The 17,396-nt window shown below is 37.6% G+C and overlaps 1 protein-coding gene across 1 annotated transcript in view; it reads right to left on the bottom strand.

Annotated features, from left to right (window-relative positions):
- The window catches only part of SLC9A3 (solute carrier family 9 member A3), a gene marked incomplete at both ends in the record, with an annotated part of 46,128 nt that overhangs the window by 13,388 nt on the left and 15,344 nt on the right, over positions 1-17,396 (bottom strand). Inside the window, 7 exons of the mRNA XM_084260193.1 lie at positions 1,366-1,455; positions 2,059-2,261; positions 4,189-4,409; positions 5,264-5,441; positions 6,225-6,303; positions 8,371-8,531; positions 13,550-13,852. Coding sequence (XP_084116319.1) covers positions 1,366-1,455; positions 2,059-2,261; positions 4,189-4,409; positions 5,264-5,441; positions 6,225-6,303; positions 8,371-8,531; positions 13,550-13,852 — 1,235 coding nt within the window. The remainder of the gene's footprint in view (positions 1-1,365; positions 1,456-2,058; positions 2,262-4,188; positions 4,410-5,263; positions 5,442-6,224; positions 6,304-8,370; positions 8,532-13,549; positions 13,853-17,396) is intronic.

Here is a 17,396-nt window from a genome sequence, read left to right as displayed (position 1 = left end):
TTAGAACACTGTGCCTCCCGAGACAGTGTCTGCTAGCAAGTGGTGAATCAGTACATACAACTTTACAAAGAGTGAGGTTAAACATCACTGCTTCACCTGCACTACTAACTGACATGTAAAGGTATATCACATAAACATAGACAGAATGTATTTCTTCACCTGGAGAAGCAATCATGATTTTCAAGTAGTAAAATATTCTAACAGAAATGGAAACTTGAATGTCTGGATAACAAAATCATAACAAATTTATCCAGTAATCTGTAAAAGAATTCCTCAGAAACAAACCCTGTCCGTCACAAAGTTATTAATTCACTTCAGGTAACTTCCAACATGAAAACGGACAAGATTAGAAGCCAACACAAGAATGTGATAAAATGCTCAATGCAGGATAGCTGTGGAAACCTGAAAGGTTTATGAGTTGAAGAAGGTCATGAAAGATGCCTTATAGTCTTCTGTCCTTTAACCTATATTTGTATTAGAATCATAGAATTCATAGAATTCATAGAATCACAGAATGGTTTGGGTTGGAAGGGACCTCAAAGATCATCTACTTCCAACCCCTCCACCCCCACCACTGCCATGGGCAGGGACTCCCTCCACTAGACCAAGTTGCGCAAAGTCCCGTGCAGCCTGGCCTTGAGCACTGCCAGGGAAGGGACAGCCACAGCTTCTCTGGGCAGCCTGTTTCAGGGTCTCACAGTGAAGATTTTCTTCTTTTCTTCAGGCTGAACAAGCTCAACTCTCTCAGCCTGTACTCACAGGAGAGGTGATTCAAAATGTGAATTTTACTGAATGAACACTTTATAGCGTTTTGTGAAAATTAATTGGAAGAGATCACGTTTCACAATATTTTAAAAGGCTAAAGGAATGCAAGTGCACACAGCATTCACCACTGACCTAAAACTCTCACCAGTAATTTGGAATTTCAGTATGTAATTAACAACTGGACTGGGCAGTACACTACCTTTCTATGTAATATGCAAGCTACAAAGCCTGTTTTCATCTTTTCCATAAATAAATCATATTTAAGTAGGAGAAATAAGCTTACTTCCACCTGCATTGCCCTCATGATCTTCAGTCAAACATCCTTCTGTTTTAGATTTAGAGAAAGAGGGTATATTCCAGCCATGGCGTTTCCCCAGTATTCCCAGCCCCACTGAATTCTCAAGTGAAAGACCAGAACCTTTAGTTGAGTATCCCCTCACAGGACTGAACCCAAATTACAGCTTACAGATAATTTTTGAAATATTTCAAGGATTTTGCATGTGAAATATCATTCTCCCCTCCCTTCCAAAAAGATTTTTTTTTTCTTTTAAAGCACTCTAATAATCCAAGATACCATAGTTGTGTTTTTAAATGTCTTACTCTGCCATGAAGTTTCTCATTCAGTTTTGGTTCTCTGTGTTCAGTTTTCTTCACTTTCAGCCACTGCACCAAAGGCTTGATAGTTAGTCCCTAAGGATTGAAACATGATAATAAAAAGGAAATTGTCTTAGAGTTTCCTCCAGCTGGACATTGTTAAAGAAAAATATAGCATTTTTGTATGTTACATGGTTGTTCTCATACTTCCTCAGATGATCTCTCTCTACTATATACCGCTATATACTGTCATTAAATTAATGTGGTTTTTTCATCCAGAAAGTGCTATTTTGTTTGGTTACTAAATACTTTCTTGTCCTACTGCTTACTGTTACATTTTAAAACAAGGGCTTAGGCTCAGATAGATCAGATTAATGACTGTATTTGCCCATAAAAAGGATTGTTCCCTATACTTATTCACATGAGGTGAAGGATATTTAATCAGATATTAACTTCAGCGCTATTAATATCGAGCAGCTAACACTGAACATTTTTTAGCACAGAGGAAATTGTGTTTTGTCCCTTGTGATGCCATACGAAAACATAAAATAGGATCTTTGTTACTAAAATTACAAATTCAATTATGCTTTCAGTTCAATGAAACAAAATGCACCCTTCAGCTGAGAACTGCTTTAAGCATCAGGTACTTTTGAGGGACTCCTTATCCTTGCAAGAAGCATGCTTAAGAAGTTGAATTACCTGGAAGATGACAGTAAAAAACACAACAATGATAGTAGTGCTGACAAACAGGTTTTTGTCTTTCACTTTGTCCACTTGCAGAAGTTCAACCAGAGCAAAAGCAACCGCTCCACGTAGTCCACCATATGACATCACCACCTGGTCTATTATCTCCAACTGGACCATTCTGTAGTGGTTAAGAATCCATGTCTGTAAAACTACACCTATAAAAAACAAATGCCAGCATGTCTAGAAATACCCTTATAAAATGTCAACTCCCCAGCTGTTTGTAACAGAAACAGCACCCCCAGTCTGATTTCAAAACAAGTTCTCTACACCATTTACTTGTCCATCTGTATTGCTACACTGCCAAGGAAGGCAGGCCCACTTGGTACCTTTCAGCCAAAGGAATGAGGGAGCTTTTGTGAGTACCTCCCACTGGCTTAGTCACTACAGGTGAAGTTCTGCTGTGTGCTGACCTTTGAAATTCGGAGTTGAGAAAGAACAGAATTTCTAGCACAATAGTCAGTGATACACACAGGCTTTCAACAGGCTGAAACAGGGTTGATTTAGGGAGTAAGTGCTCCTTTTTGTTAAGAAGGCCTTACAAATCACTAAAAATTACATTTGTCATTGCCTCATAGGAGAGTGGTGTAGTTATGCTAACGCTGTCTTCAGGCCTACAGGTGAGATGCTGCCTGCTGTAGGAGACCTAAATCTGTAGAAATCACATCTCGCACAGCTCCCACCATGCAGAAGGAAAACAGATTCACCATTCCCGAGTAGCACATCATGTGTGTCCCAGTGCAGCAGGTCAGGATCTTAACCAGTGCAAAAGAGATGTTTCTCTTTTTAGAGAACTTTGAACTTGCACTAAGGGAACACTGACTTGTGTATACCACTGTAAGCAAGACCTGTATTACATGGGGCCCTGAAAAAACTCATACCACCAATCTGACTCCTCCAAGGGTATGAGAGCTGCAGCTATATAAGGCCACAATATATCATCAAGTATTTAGTAAGTTATCAATGTCTAAACTTTATTATATAGTGGATGCATACTCTATTGTTACTGATGAATATTTACTATGTAATTATTGATCACACTTATTACAGGATTGTTAACTACTTGTTCCAGGAACACAAGTGACAAAATTAAGGTACTGAAAACTTGTTTAAACACCTCATGCAGATCAGCAGTTAGTGAGAGGTGGCTAAATGAACAATGGTTACAGACTATTTAGAAAGAAGGACATGAGTCTAGGCCTTTCATTCAGCACAGTAATCTCTAGTCAAATTAACAACACAGAGTCTAGGAAAACTGCTGGCTAGATAGAAGCATTACCTTTTATTTTATTTTAATTCAAGACAAACAGGCAAATAAGCCTGTTTAATTTATTACCAGATGTAAGTACACACATCAAATAGCTATGTGTTACTCTCTAGACATTATTAATTCTGTGCCTTCTTTTTTTGCAATTGTAGCGCCTTTGCTATTTCACAAAACAGTGATTGAATAGTAAAACTACATAGTTGGGAAAATCATCATTTGTATTTTGAAATGTTTGCAACCTTCTATGAGTTGAGTAAACTGACAGTAGGTAATCTCTACCTGTCACAGTCTTATTTATTCAGTTTTTCAGCAGTCCCTGAGAATTATTTCTTAAAGTAGATAACCTGCAATGTAATTATTTACAGTCTTACATCACCGTGTATCTCAAACCTGAAATCAACCAAAAAATTAGCTTAAGACAGTCTTTTTATTACCAAGTTGAAAGAGTTGAAGGAAAGAGATGGCTGACAGGACACCCATCTTTTGTTAGGCTGCAAGTTAAAAAGCAAAATTCATTTCACTGGGAGATTTTGCCAATACCATGTGCTGAGTCAACAAAGGTTAGCCATTGAGTGACTGATGCTGACTGTTTGGGTAATTATGTCCTCACATATACCACCAGAAGTGAAATCCTACTGTATTTTCAGTATATGATGAAGCTTACCTTAGAGATCTGCCCTCCTAATCTGCAACCAAACATAACTAAAATAAATGTAATTATATTTTAAGGAACAATTCTAGAACTCAAAATGACTATTTTTTCTAAAAGGCTATGTGTTTGCATTATCAGCACAACAACAGGAAGATCATCCGCTTACCAATAACTCTGTATACTGAGATGAAGACTAGAGTCAACAGAATAAAAGCTGTATTCCAAGTCCAGATGTCCGGATTTACAGCTGAAATTCCCAGGAACATGAAGATAATAGTTTCTGCTCCACTTGCCATCATTTTCATGGTGTATCTTACAGTTGTGGCAGATTGTTCAGATATGTTAGTTTTGACATATTTCTGACAGCAGATGCCACAGAAAGTTATTCTAAAAAAACAAAAAGGAAAAAGAAAAAGAAACAATTGTTCAGAAAATACTTGATGTAACAAACCCCATCATTAAGTCCTAAATAAAAAATACATTCAGGAGCCGTTTTACAGTCTAATGTAGGTTAAAAAGCCTATCTCAAGCATTTTTCCTGAGGTGACTCAGAGAAGTTTGAAATTTTTTTTAATGTTATTCATAACATAGCTTATTTCTCTTCAAATTACCATATTGATCTAGATGCAAAATTTAAAATCTTGTTTACATTAGACATAACATTAAACTAATGATCTGATTGGAGTGAGATTGTCAGATCTTGAATATATCCACTGTAGCATCTATAAACATGACAAGGAAAACTGAGAATAAAGGTATACCAGGAATAAACGGATACTCAAAAGAAAAAAGACCACAGAGGTACTTAAGCCAAAATAGGCAAGATTTAGGCAAAATTTAACAGGGCAATACAGACAGTGAGAAAAAGGAAATAATGGATATTCAAGTAATTGCTTAGAAAAGTATTGATTTAATTACAAATTATAAGGAAAGATGTTAATACAAATGGGCAACTCTTAGTTATTGAAGTATTATTAATCACAGAGACAAAAGGGTCAAGGCTGTGTTTTGCAATGGAAATTCTCGTTTTTCAGATATTGGAGAACTTGCATTCTTTTTCAAGGCTGAATGTCAGTATTTGCAACCTATAGTATACAGTGTGAAGACAGTAATGTTAATCATAAACTTCATGAGTATCATATTCTATAGCTGTCCTATATAATTTAGGTCTTTTTCAATGTTTTTAGAAAACATATTCCCTTTTTAGCCCCTCCACAGGCAGTAATAAAAAAAAGACTTACGCAAGGATGGGGGAAAGAGAAAGCATCTCTGCTGTGAGGTAGGACAGGTAGGAAATGATAAACACAAATCCAGGTTCAATGATTCTCACATGCTTGGTGAAACGACTGACCAATGAGAGCAGAAATGCAAAGAAAACGCCAACCAGTGTCCCACCCAGGCTCACCACAAAGAATGACACTGAAAAACAAAATCAAACACAGCTTAAACAGTAGCAATATACTGGTTTGAACTAGTTCTACTGCGTGGCCAGCAAATAAGAAAAAGATTTGGAGGACACACAAAAAATTTATTTCTAAAATGCAAAAATATGAATTACTTTTGAGCATTTGGTGTGTAAATGCAGTATCTTGTAATAGGAACAAGGTTATTTCTGTTAAGACTTACTACCTTAGGCTTATTCAAAAGGCACTACATTTCTTGAAATACTTTTTGCTTTTCAAAAAACGTTATAAAATATGCCAAAGTCACTATTAAAACACTGATTCACAACATAATGTAGTATCATGTCATGCTTGCAATGGGAAATAGTAACCAAATTTTTAGGAAAGTAACACTTTTTGACAGTCACTGGTAAACATTACTTGATGGCAATCAGTGATAAGAAATGAGAATGCCTATACACAATCTTAACTTTCCTGGAATGCAGGAAGAGCATAGGCTAAAACTAAAGACATGCTATAAAATACATAGAAAATATCTATAGCTGTCGAATTTGGTGGTCTTAACAACTGAACTCCACATCTGCTGAGTCTCCTCAGAAGAAAACAAATCTGATTGTTTCCCAAATATTCATGAATATTCACCTTATTATTTTTCAGGACATTTGTCTATGCCACAGGAGTACAGGAATATGAATGAGAAGGGAAAGGGCTGAAAAATAAGTTGCTGATAGCATATTGTTTTGCTTAAAAGTCTGTATATGTACGTGAATGATGTGATGCAAAATTAAATTCTACGCACCTATTCCTTTGACACATTCAATCCCAGTCACATTCTCTGCACCTATCTTAACAAAAGATTCAAACACATTGTACAGCACCTAAAAAGAAAAATAGACTAACTTAATATTTGCTCCTGAATTAAGCCTATTAGAATAATGTCATTATGGCCCACAACATTATGGATTCTGAAATTATGTATGACTGAAAGAAATTCAGTATGAAGGGAGAAGATTTTGCAGATTTTTTAATTTTTCAAAATGGAAAAATGCAGTGGAGCAACAAGAAGCAAACTAAAAAAAACCCAACCAAACCACATCAACAAACTACCAATATCCCATTTCTTGTTTCAGTATGATTTCTATCTATAAGAAGCACTATTACATCTAGATGTGTTTTCAAAAACACTTCTCACTCTATGGCAGATTTCTTTAATTGCCCATATAAGATAAACAAGATACTTAATAAAATAATCATAATATGGTAATAATAAGATACTGGATTGGAATAGGTTGAACATATGTAAAATTAGTTGAACAGAAAAGAGAATAAATTATAACAATTTTACTAACCCTTTTAAAAGAATCTAACACGGATAGTGCTGAAAGCAAAGAATTCATTTTCTCCAAACACCTGCCTAAAGAGGTTTCTATGAGCATCATTCTTGAGACATGCCTTTCTAATCCATTCTTAGTAGCTCCAGTGATGGAGAACTGCACTTTCATGTCCCACCTGGTGTACTATGTGCATTGCCACAGTACAGGTGGGACATGAAACTACTGGAGAGTGTCCAGAGGAAGCCAGCAAGGATGGTGAAGGGTCTGGAGGGGAAGTCTTATGAGGAGAGGCTGAAATCCCTTGGTTTGTTCAGCCTGGAGAAAAGGAGGCTGAGGGGAGACCTCATCACGGTCCATGGCTTCCTGACAAGGGGGCGCGAAGGGGCAGGTGCTGATCTCATCTCTTTGGTGACCAGTGATAGAACCCAAGGGAACAACATGAAGCTGTAGCGGGGGAGGTTTAGGTTGGATATTAGGAAAAGGTTCTTATGTTGAGAGGGTTTTTCAACACAGGCACAGGCAAGAGGCACAGGCTCTCCAGGGAAGTGGTCACAGCATTGAGCTTGACTGAGTTCAAGAAGCATCTGGACAATGCACACAGCTACATGCTCTGACACGGCTGGCCTTGTGTGGAGCCAAGAGTTGGACTCAATGACCCTTATGGGTCCCTTCCAACCCAGGAGATTCTGTGATTCTATGATTTCTCAGCTTTCCTTTTTGCAGTTAAGCTTGTTAATTCTTACCATATTACCCCAATCACGGCATACAGGTTAGCTTGTTCTGTAACATTAGTCTTTTACATATTTATTTTTAAAGACTGCTAAATCATCCACCTTCTTATGTCCTTCAGTCTTTTCTCAATTGCATACCACCTTTTTGCCATAACATCTTTCTGCAATAGGTAGTCCCTCCTGCCCACTAACACTGTATTACAAATCTATTCACTCTTCTGAGAAAAAAAATGTGTGAATAGGTATTTAAATCTAAAAATTCAATAGAAAATAGGAATTAAGTCTATTTAAGGCTATTAAGTTTTCCTTTTCTTTCTAAATAAAAAAACCCCAACCAATCAAACAACTAACAAAAACCCCAGAAATTAACATGTTACCAAAAAACCCAAACCAGAAACTTTGTAAAATGTTCAAAAGTTTTTTCAAAATTAGCTCTTTGACAAACATCTAATTGAAGTAAGGGAGAGGGAATAGCCCTAAGCACTTTGGTAACTATTCTCTTTCTCACAGTCTATATATCTGAGGTGTGCTTATGATTTATGGGCATAATAGAACTATGCAGAAAAGAGTATGTGCATTAACAAGAAACAGCAAAGAAAAGGTTAAATTACCTGGAACTAATTTCAGTGAGTCAACCCAACTCATCTATCTCAGCACTGTTTATTTTTATGTGACTTGTGGGCTCCAAATACCTTTCATGCTCAAATACTTAATCTTTGCAATACAGTGTTTGTAAGCAAGACAGAGAAAACCATGAGCCCATCTGCTCTAGCCTGTGAGTAAATACACACTGTTGATACTGTATTTCATTTAAGGGGAAAATAGACTTCAGAAGAAACACTCCAGAGTTTGAGTGACTTTGGAGACTATATTTACTTACCACAGTTACAGCATCGTTCAGAAGCGATTCTCCAAAAACAATGATGAATAGAACTTCATTGACATGGACTTCTTCAAATACTGCCAGAACAGCTACAGGATCCACAGCAGCAATTAAGCTGCCAAACAGGAGGAAGTCCAGTAGTCCACTATTCAGGTGGCCTTCAAACAGAAAGCAAAGTGTAAGCAAAGTCAGGTCTTAGCATGGTTTTAGCCCCAGCTCACAGCTAAGCGCTGCACAGCAACTCACTTCCCCTCCTGCAGGATGGGGGAGGAAATTGGAAGACTGGAAGTGAGAAAACATGTGGTTTGAAATAAGAACAGCCTAAGATGACAAACCAACCAAAACAAATAAATAAAATAAATGCAAAATAAGTGATGAACAGCACAATTTCTCACCACCCAAAGTCGATGCTGTGTAAGACCCCCAGCTGCCACACCTCTCAACCCATCTCTCCAGTTACAAACAGAACATTATGTTTTATGGTATGGAATACCCCATTTGGGTCACCTGTCCTGGCTGTGCCCTCTCCTTGCTTCTTGGGTGCTCTCTACCTTCTTAGCAGGGCAGTACGAAAAGCTGAAAAGTCCCTGACTACTTGGGGACAGCTGAACACATCAGTGTGTTATCAACATGATTCTCATCCTAAAACCAAAACACAGCACTACACCAGCTACCAAAAATAAAATTAACTTTATTCCTGCTGGAACTGGGACAGGTCTGCATTTTATAGTCACGTCAGACACTGATATTACAGACCACACAAAATCCTTGAAAATAGGGATGCTAAGGCATCAACTCAAAAGCATAGCACAGAAATTACTTAAGCTGTGCATTCTGTCACCTTGTATGCTACAAAGTTTGCTGAATCCAGCATTGATTCACGTGATTCAAAGTTGATTGTGAGAGCAGTACAGTCCTGCTCTTACAGCAATCCACTTGAAATAAGCATTTATTTCTAAGATCTAAACGGTCTTTGTATTTGCATGTGGTATAGTTTATCTAACTTGAGTAAATTATCTCAGGATAACTGAGAACTGACAAGATGGTAAGAGAATTATGCCAGTACTCCTGGAGTAAACATTCCAAACTTCTTTGAGCCACAGGGCAAATTTGACTCTTAGTTGCTAAGAACTGCTGCAGTGGGGGAAACTGCACTCAGTGCTTTTAAACACCAATTGTGGCCTCCTTATTTAAGTAGACATTAACTAATAGGTGCAGTTAAGCCACTTGTTTCAAAATCATGATTCATGAGACCACTGTTAAATTGTCTGCAAGGGGATCATAACAATAGATTAAGAAATAAGATGTACCTCAACATGTTTGTATTGTAGCCCCTTAGGAATTTTGGCAACCTTTTTTGTTGTTATGCAGTGACAAGACTCTGATGACAAAGTCACACAGTATTTTTTTAAACAATCTTCTTTTAGTTATCAGGGTTATTTTGTTCATTTATATAGACTGAAGCAAGCATCACTATCTTTTAAAAAGTAACAGAAAAGGGAGAGCTACAAAGATTCTTTTGTTTACTTTCTTAAATATCTCGCAACATTTACCCTCTTCCAAGAGTAGTACCTCAGTCATTTTTTCTAGGAAACAGATTTTTGAATGGGTAGAGAGCATAAAAAACTCCCTTTGTGTTAATTAATGGATGGAGGAGGAAGCAAGGTTCATCAAGAGGCCCCAAAATTATATGAGAATGAATATTTTCACTCATTAGAACATAGTGTGGAGGCCTTTGGCCCAAATTAGTGGACAGTTGTATCAGGCATGATTTCTACAGGATGAGGGAGAAATTAATGTTATTAATTTGGAAGTATGAGTCAGGCAATGACAGTCAGTAGCCATAGCCGAAGGATTGATTCTGTCTGTAAGGTGCTTCCAGGACAACATGGTCACTCCTCTGGGAAGAATTCTTACGAGGTCATTTTTCAAATCCTGAAATATTGTTGATACAAAATAGCATGGGCTTCTTTACTCAGGAGAAGGATATTTACATGGGTGGCCAGAGACAGGAGTAGAAAACACCCTGTTGTACATGACAGTGGCAGATAGTCTGGGGTAACTGCAGAAGTGCCTATACTCTGAGTTTCTGTCTGCCAATCAGAGCATCTACAATATTTTCCATACAGTTTACAGTAAGACCATAAAAACAGAAATTCACAGTTTGCACAGATATATAACAATTTCTTTAATTACTCTACATTCTCTTGGACATTTTGGTCTGTGAATGAGGACTGAAACTATCAATTTTAGTGTGAGAGAGGGGTTGAAGCAGTGAACTAAGATATGTGCCAAAAATAATGAGGACAGCCTTGAACCTGAACCTAAGCAATGGTTCCATCATGCATCCCTCTCTTGCATGCTTAAGGAAGCAACAAGCCCAATGACAATAGCTATCCGTTATCAGGGTACAATAGAATGTAAGCTTTTGAAATAAATAGGCTCACTGAGATTGCTTATCTTTTTTATATGTTACCAATTATAATCATTGGTACATTCTTTGAAGACTTACAAAGCTAGTGAGCAAATATTTATGGAAAGGTTAGGACACATCTATAGTTCCTACAAGGCAGCACCAAGAGACATGGGATTTCTAAATCAGACTTTTATTGAGACTAATAATGCAAGTTATTTCCAAGTGATACATGACCATTGCTTCCTCCAGCTCACCAGAGTCTGGACTGACTAGCTGCCATCAATAACACCTGAGCCAGATAAGTTCACTGGGCCCAGCCTTAAGTCACAGAAGTCTTAAGACTTCTACACATACTCAGCATGTTGTCAATATGACATAAATTGTACAGGAAAAGCTTTTCTAAGCATTAGTAACATCCAGTTATTTCACAGTGAAGTGCTCCATGTATTAGTTCTCCAGCAGATGGTGAACAGTTAGGTACAACCAGTCAGGAAGATTTATTATTAGGTACTTCTTCCTATTCTGTGAAAGCAGACTGGTATGACTGTTAGTTAAAGTGCTGATCTGATCCTTTAATTTCACTTCTAAAGAAGCATTTCTTTGTTATCACCATCACTTGTTTTCTTCTTCAAATTAGATCTAGAAGGATATTGAATGGTAACAAAGGGGTGATTTTATTTTTATTTATGTAGAAAAACTATGTAATCCAATTGGATTATGATTTTTTAGTTGATAGCCTATTCCATGGTAAAGTAGCAAGTAATTTGTGTTTAGTTCATTGTAATTGGTATTTTAATATAATAATAATACTTTTTAATATTACTTTTAGCATTATTCAATCCAATTGTAAAAAAGTGGGGTAGAAACAAAAATATGTCATAGAACTTCATAGAATCATAGAATGCTTTGGGTTGGAAGGTACCTTAAAGATCATCTAGTTCCAACCCCCTGCCATGGGCAGGGACACCCTCCAACTAGCCCAGGTTGCCCAACGGCCAATCCAGCCTGGCCTTGAAAACTGCCAGGGAGGGGGCAGCCACAACTTCTCTGGGCAGCCTGTTCCAGGACCCCATCACTCTCATAGTGAAGAACTTCCTGATACCTAATCTAAATCTACCCTCCTTCAATTTACTCCTAGTCCTATCACTACATGCCCTGTAAAAAGTTGCACTCCAGCTATCTAGGAGGCCCCCTTTAGGTAGTAGACAGCAATATAATGTCTCCCCAGAGCCTTCCTTTCTCCACGCTGAACAACCCCAACTGTCTCAGCCTTCACAGAAGAGGTGTTCCAGCCCTCTGGTTATGTTTTGTGTCCCTCCTCTGGACTCACTCCAATAGGTCTGTGTCATTCTTGTTCTGGGAACCCCAGACCTGGATGCAGTACTCTAGGTGCGGTCTCACAAGTGTATCTTCTAAAGAAAAATTGTTACTTTTAAAATGTAAGTTATAACAAGGTAAATACCTAAAACGTAAGCTAAATCTGTCATAGATGTCTATATAACAAACATCTGCAGTTATAAAAGATTACAGATCTTAAAGATCTGCAGTTACATACTTCTTGCATGAAGAAGTTTGTGGTCTAGTTCTTACAGGCTGTGATTCTTCAAATAAGGACAACACAGATTCCCCTTAAGATGGATGGAAAGCATATGCTTGGTTTCAGAGAAACCAGCTCCAAATTCTGCTACTTCCCTGTACAGGACAATGGGAGTGATTTTTTGAGGCTGGAAAACTCTTAGGTTACCATCTGTAATTATCAGCTAATAATTCTTCATCACAGAAATACTCTCTGCAGCTTCTGAGATGTGAGGCATTCTTTTTATCTGGACTGAAAATGAAGTCTGTGGAAAATTGCTGAGTTGCTTTTGCACTGTGGTTACAGAACAGCCCCACGACTAGCTGATGAGCCTTTCATACAAGACAACATACATTGTGTGTTCTTGGAGCAGCTCAGTCCAGGACAGATGGGCAGAATGCACAGGCACACTGTATCTGTACTGCTCTCAGCAGCACTCAGGTGTGTTCTGTAAGTACTTTGCAGAACTCTCTAACCTGAGAGAATTCTAGAAGGGCTCTTGAGCTTCATCTGTACAGACATTGAAAAAGCTTAGATGGGATGACTGTTGCAAAAACACATGCAGTCCACATATAATGTGAATTATTATTCTTTAGACAGCAATACATAGCTTATGTGCATGTCACACCTGTAGAGGAGATTACAAATTGCTGTTCTGTTCCTCTTCTAGCAGTCCCATGCCCTTACAATGTAGCATTACCAAGACAGAGTGAATCTTACATATGCTACTCGGCTCTGTAAGACTTCAGTTAAAATTTCCAGCCTCAGAAGACAAAACATATATGTGCATACATACCTACTCAGAAAACATTGCTTACTTAATTTGATTGAAGGGGGAGAGTTCAATTGCATAGTAACTTTGAAGATGTCTATCACATCAGAAAGAAACAAGCCCTTCAGAGTGCATTTTTGTCCAGATGGCCATTAGCAGGATGAATCCTGAGTTTTATCCTGGGAGTGTATGCACATGTTTAGAACAGGGAAATATGAGAGACACAGATTCAAATCCCTTTTGTGCTTGCTTCAGAGAAGATTTCTCAGATAATTTTTAAATTTGGTTAAAATATTACAATTTACTCCTCTTAAAATTGGATTTTTCTTCTTGTTAGGTTGTAACTTATTAGCCCTCTAAGAGCTGGCATACAGTAATGTTCACAATTGTGCCTTCACAAGATCAAACTTACCCATTATTCCTGTCTGATAGACACCATAGAGAGATAAACCGGTTGTGGCAGCATTCCAGATTGTCCCAACGACAGCATACAAAAGGATGGATCCAAGATTTCCAAAGAACAATCTATTTGGCATAAAATATCCAGCATCCAAAACAATGGGGGGCAGCAGATAGAAAAAAAACACATTTGGTGTTAGGGTGAAGGAGGCAATGTGATCCGCTGCCCATACAATGCCACCAAGGAAGAGACCAAGAACAATCAGCAGAGCGCTCTCTGGAACCACCCGAGTGACTTTGTGGGACAAGTGGAAAACTGCAAGGAAAGAGGAAAAGGGTTTATCAGAATTGGAACCGAAAAACAATTTAAGCAACAACTGTTGTTATCTGGTAATTTTGATTTCACACAAACCTCCTGCTTTCATTGTTATTAAACCCAAAAACATTTATGGAATGCATGGGATACAGACAGTGTCAGAACATAACCATTTATAAAATATAAAGGTTGAATTTCAGATATTATTCAGCATATTTCTGTATATATGAAAACAATATTCCATTACATTTATTTCCTTTATTGGAGCATCTTCTTGATACAAGATCTTTTTAGGGAAAGGGGTTTTGTGCAAAGCAGTGAGTGCAAGACTGAAGTGGTAGAAGTTCTGGAAATGTATGACTTTACAGTTTATTTCTGTAACTAAAAGTACACATATGACCCCCAAAAATTTGTCTTTAAAAATGATCACTGTACTGTTAGGTTTATTGAAGGATACTGAAAGATGAACTAGTTTCAAGACAACTCTATTAAAATTTATGAAGAATATGATATGACAATGTAGCCTGCAGCAGGAGCAGAATGGAGCTGATATGGTGGGAGATCCCTTTTGAGCCTAGTAAGGATTTCAGTTAATTCAGAGGTTTTCTGGAGAGATGGGGACTTTGGTGGTGCCTTCATATAGAGATATGTTAATGAGAAATGGTTCTGCAACAGGTTACTGTCTTCTGTACAAACAATGTAATAAAAATCTGTATCTTACAGTAGTATGCAAAATATGCATCTAAAGATGAACAGCATATGGTATCTATGCTATAAAAATACATCTTAGTAAGGTATGGTAAGAGTATTAAACTAGTCAGTAGTTAGAGGGAGAGAAAATTACCGAGTGACGTGAGTGAATCTAAAGAGACAGAAAGATAGCATGGCCAAGACAGAAAAATATAGACTGTTCAAGATGCAAGTAACAGTGCAAATATATGTACCAACATATATTTATAGTGTGCTTGTTAGGTATGAGATAAAAGAAAAAAGAGGAAAGCAGAGAGAAGAACAAGGTCAAGTCTACAAAGAAAGATGGAACATGAAAAAGGAGGAGGTGGCAAAGGTGTTTGATAAGGAAGCATGGGTGTGCTCATTTAATTTCTTGCGATTTCTGTGAGTGTTTCATTCAGTTTATTTTAAATATTGATGTGTCCCAGACGGCCTGAGCCCTGGAACTTTCTAATACTGACCCAATAAATTGGATTTTGCCTATATAGCTTTGTGTTGAAAAAGTTAATTTCACTTTAGGGTGAAAATTCCACTAAAAGCCACCAAATTTCTCCTGGTTTAAGCCTCAGCCTAGAACAGTGTTGAAGCTTTTATTATATAATGCAAGTTAGTTCAAAACTAGTTTGGGCAAGGAGCCATCATTATGAATTCCAGCCTTTTAAGGTATAGTGGAAGAATCTTTCCCATGACTATGCAGAGATCTTAGACCAGGTTACTTTACTTAAAGACCATTGTTTTTCCTAGTATTTATCTTAGTCAAACATTTACCAGTTACTTTTTAGAGTGTTTTAAGGGTCCCATTCCTGACAGGTCTATTTTCATCTCGGCTGCATCTACAAAGGCAACATTAGAAGCGTCACTTGTCATTACAGTAGCCCCACAGTAAGATGGTTCCTACTAGCTGTATAATATCCATGGCCTCACAATAAATCATGAAAGGAAAAATGACAACAGTCTGCCTATACCAACAGTGAGCATGAATATAGATGTTCCTAAGTGTTTATAGACAAGACTTAAAAACTAAACCAGGTTAGAACATAGATTCAGACTGGGATTAATACAACAGCAATCACACATGAAAACAAACTGCATACAGTGAACCATGTTAAGTTTTCCATATCTGTGTCATGTAATCAATAGCTGAATAACACTTCACAGAAACAAACCGTGTCTTTTCCCAGTTAGTTTGCTCTCTTGCATTAAAAAGAAAAAAGAAAGAAATTAAAGATAAAAGAACTAGCTACCATTCTATGTGTGTAAATTGTAGCATTTAACTTTTCAAAGTCTTTCCTACCGGTCATTCTTGATTCCTTGAATTTCTGGTCAGTGAATTATCAACTAATTTATCACCTCACAGAGTAGGGATTATCTCCTTATCCCTGAAAATGAATGTTGCTGAGCTAGTCCTACTAACCCAAGTCTGTTTTTCCTACTCTTAGGAGTAGGAAGATAAGCCACCACTGCAAGAAGTTAAAAATTTTAAATAAACCTGTGAAGACTTTTCAGAATTAAACATTTGGAAGAAACCTGATGTCCAGCTAAAAATCCACATTGTGTAAAATTCTCACCTTTACAACCAAAACCAGTTTGTCCAAGCAAGGCAAGGCTGGAAAGCCAACCTGATTTTGGTTGTAACACTGTCTTCTCCTAGAAGTTAGACATTCCCTGTGAATCAGCTAAATTATATCTGTCTATGTTCCCTTTAAGTCTAATTGGATGTTTATCTGTATCAGATTTTAATATTATCAGCAATAAATTCTTCTTGTTTGTTAGTTTAGGAATGCAGGCTGCAGACAGGAGAGTTATTGCACAAAGCAGGGCTCTAGTGAATTCTCTTCTCACTTTTTTTTTTTAATTTTTTTTATTTGACCCAAGCAAAATTTGAGCACTGGACCATATTTATTTTAAGGTAACTGCCAAGCCAACTCGGCAGTCATGCACTATGCAATCTGATTAGCAGAATCATAGTTTATAAATGTAGAAATATATAAAAGGAAAATAACACAACTTGATTAAATAGAATCATAGACTGTGTTCAGTTGGAAGGGACCTTTACAGGTCATCTAGTCCAATCCCCCTGCAGTAACCAGGGGCACCTTTAACTAGATCAGGTTTCTCAGAGCTTCATCAAGCCTGACCTTGAATGTCTCCAAGGATGGGGCCTCCATCACCTCTCCAGGCAACCTATTCCACTGTTTCACCACCTGCATGGTGAAAAATTTGCCTTCCTAATGTCCAATCTAAACCTTCCCTGCTCTAGTTTAAAACCATTGCCCCTCATCCTATCGCTATGTGCCCTTACAAAGAGTCCTTTCCCAGCTTTTCTGTAGGTCCCCTTCAGGTACTGGAAGGCTACTATAAGATCTCCCCTGAGCCTTCTCCAGACTGTATAAGCCCAACTCTCTCAGCCTGTCAACATAGGAGAAGTCCTCTAGCCCTCTGATCATCCTTGTGGTCCTCCAATGGACCCACTCCAAGAGGTCCATGTCCTTGTGCTGAGAGCTCCATAGCTGGACACAGTATTCCAGGTAGGTCTCACCAGAGAAATAGCTTTAGACTAAGCTGTGGGTGGAACTCAGATTGATGTTTGAGTTTACATTTACAGTTAACAGTGATTGATATATTTTTTTCTGGCTATGTGCATACAATATATTGTCAAGAGGGTGCAATATGAGTAATTACATTTATAGAAATTGATAAAGATAGATTAATTCCTAATTCACTCCTTTATGTTTTTTAACAATTTATTACCCAGAGGTCACATTCTGAGTGTGTTACAAACTGATATAATGACACTACATGCATTTTATAA

The sequence above is a fragment of the Gallinula chloropus genome (genome assembly GCF_964237585.1).
Source record: "Gallinula chloropus genome assembly, chromosome: 2".
NCBI classification, from domain to species: Eukaryota; Metazoa; Chordata; class Aves; order Gruiformes; family Rallidae; genus Gallinula; species Gallinula chloropus.
Note: the sequence above shows the minus strand (reverse complement) of the source record. Positions and strands in the feature narration are given on the sequence as shown.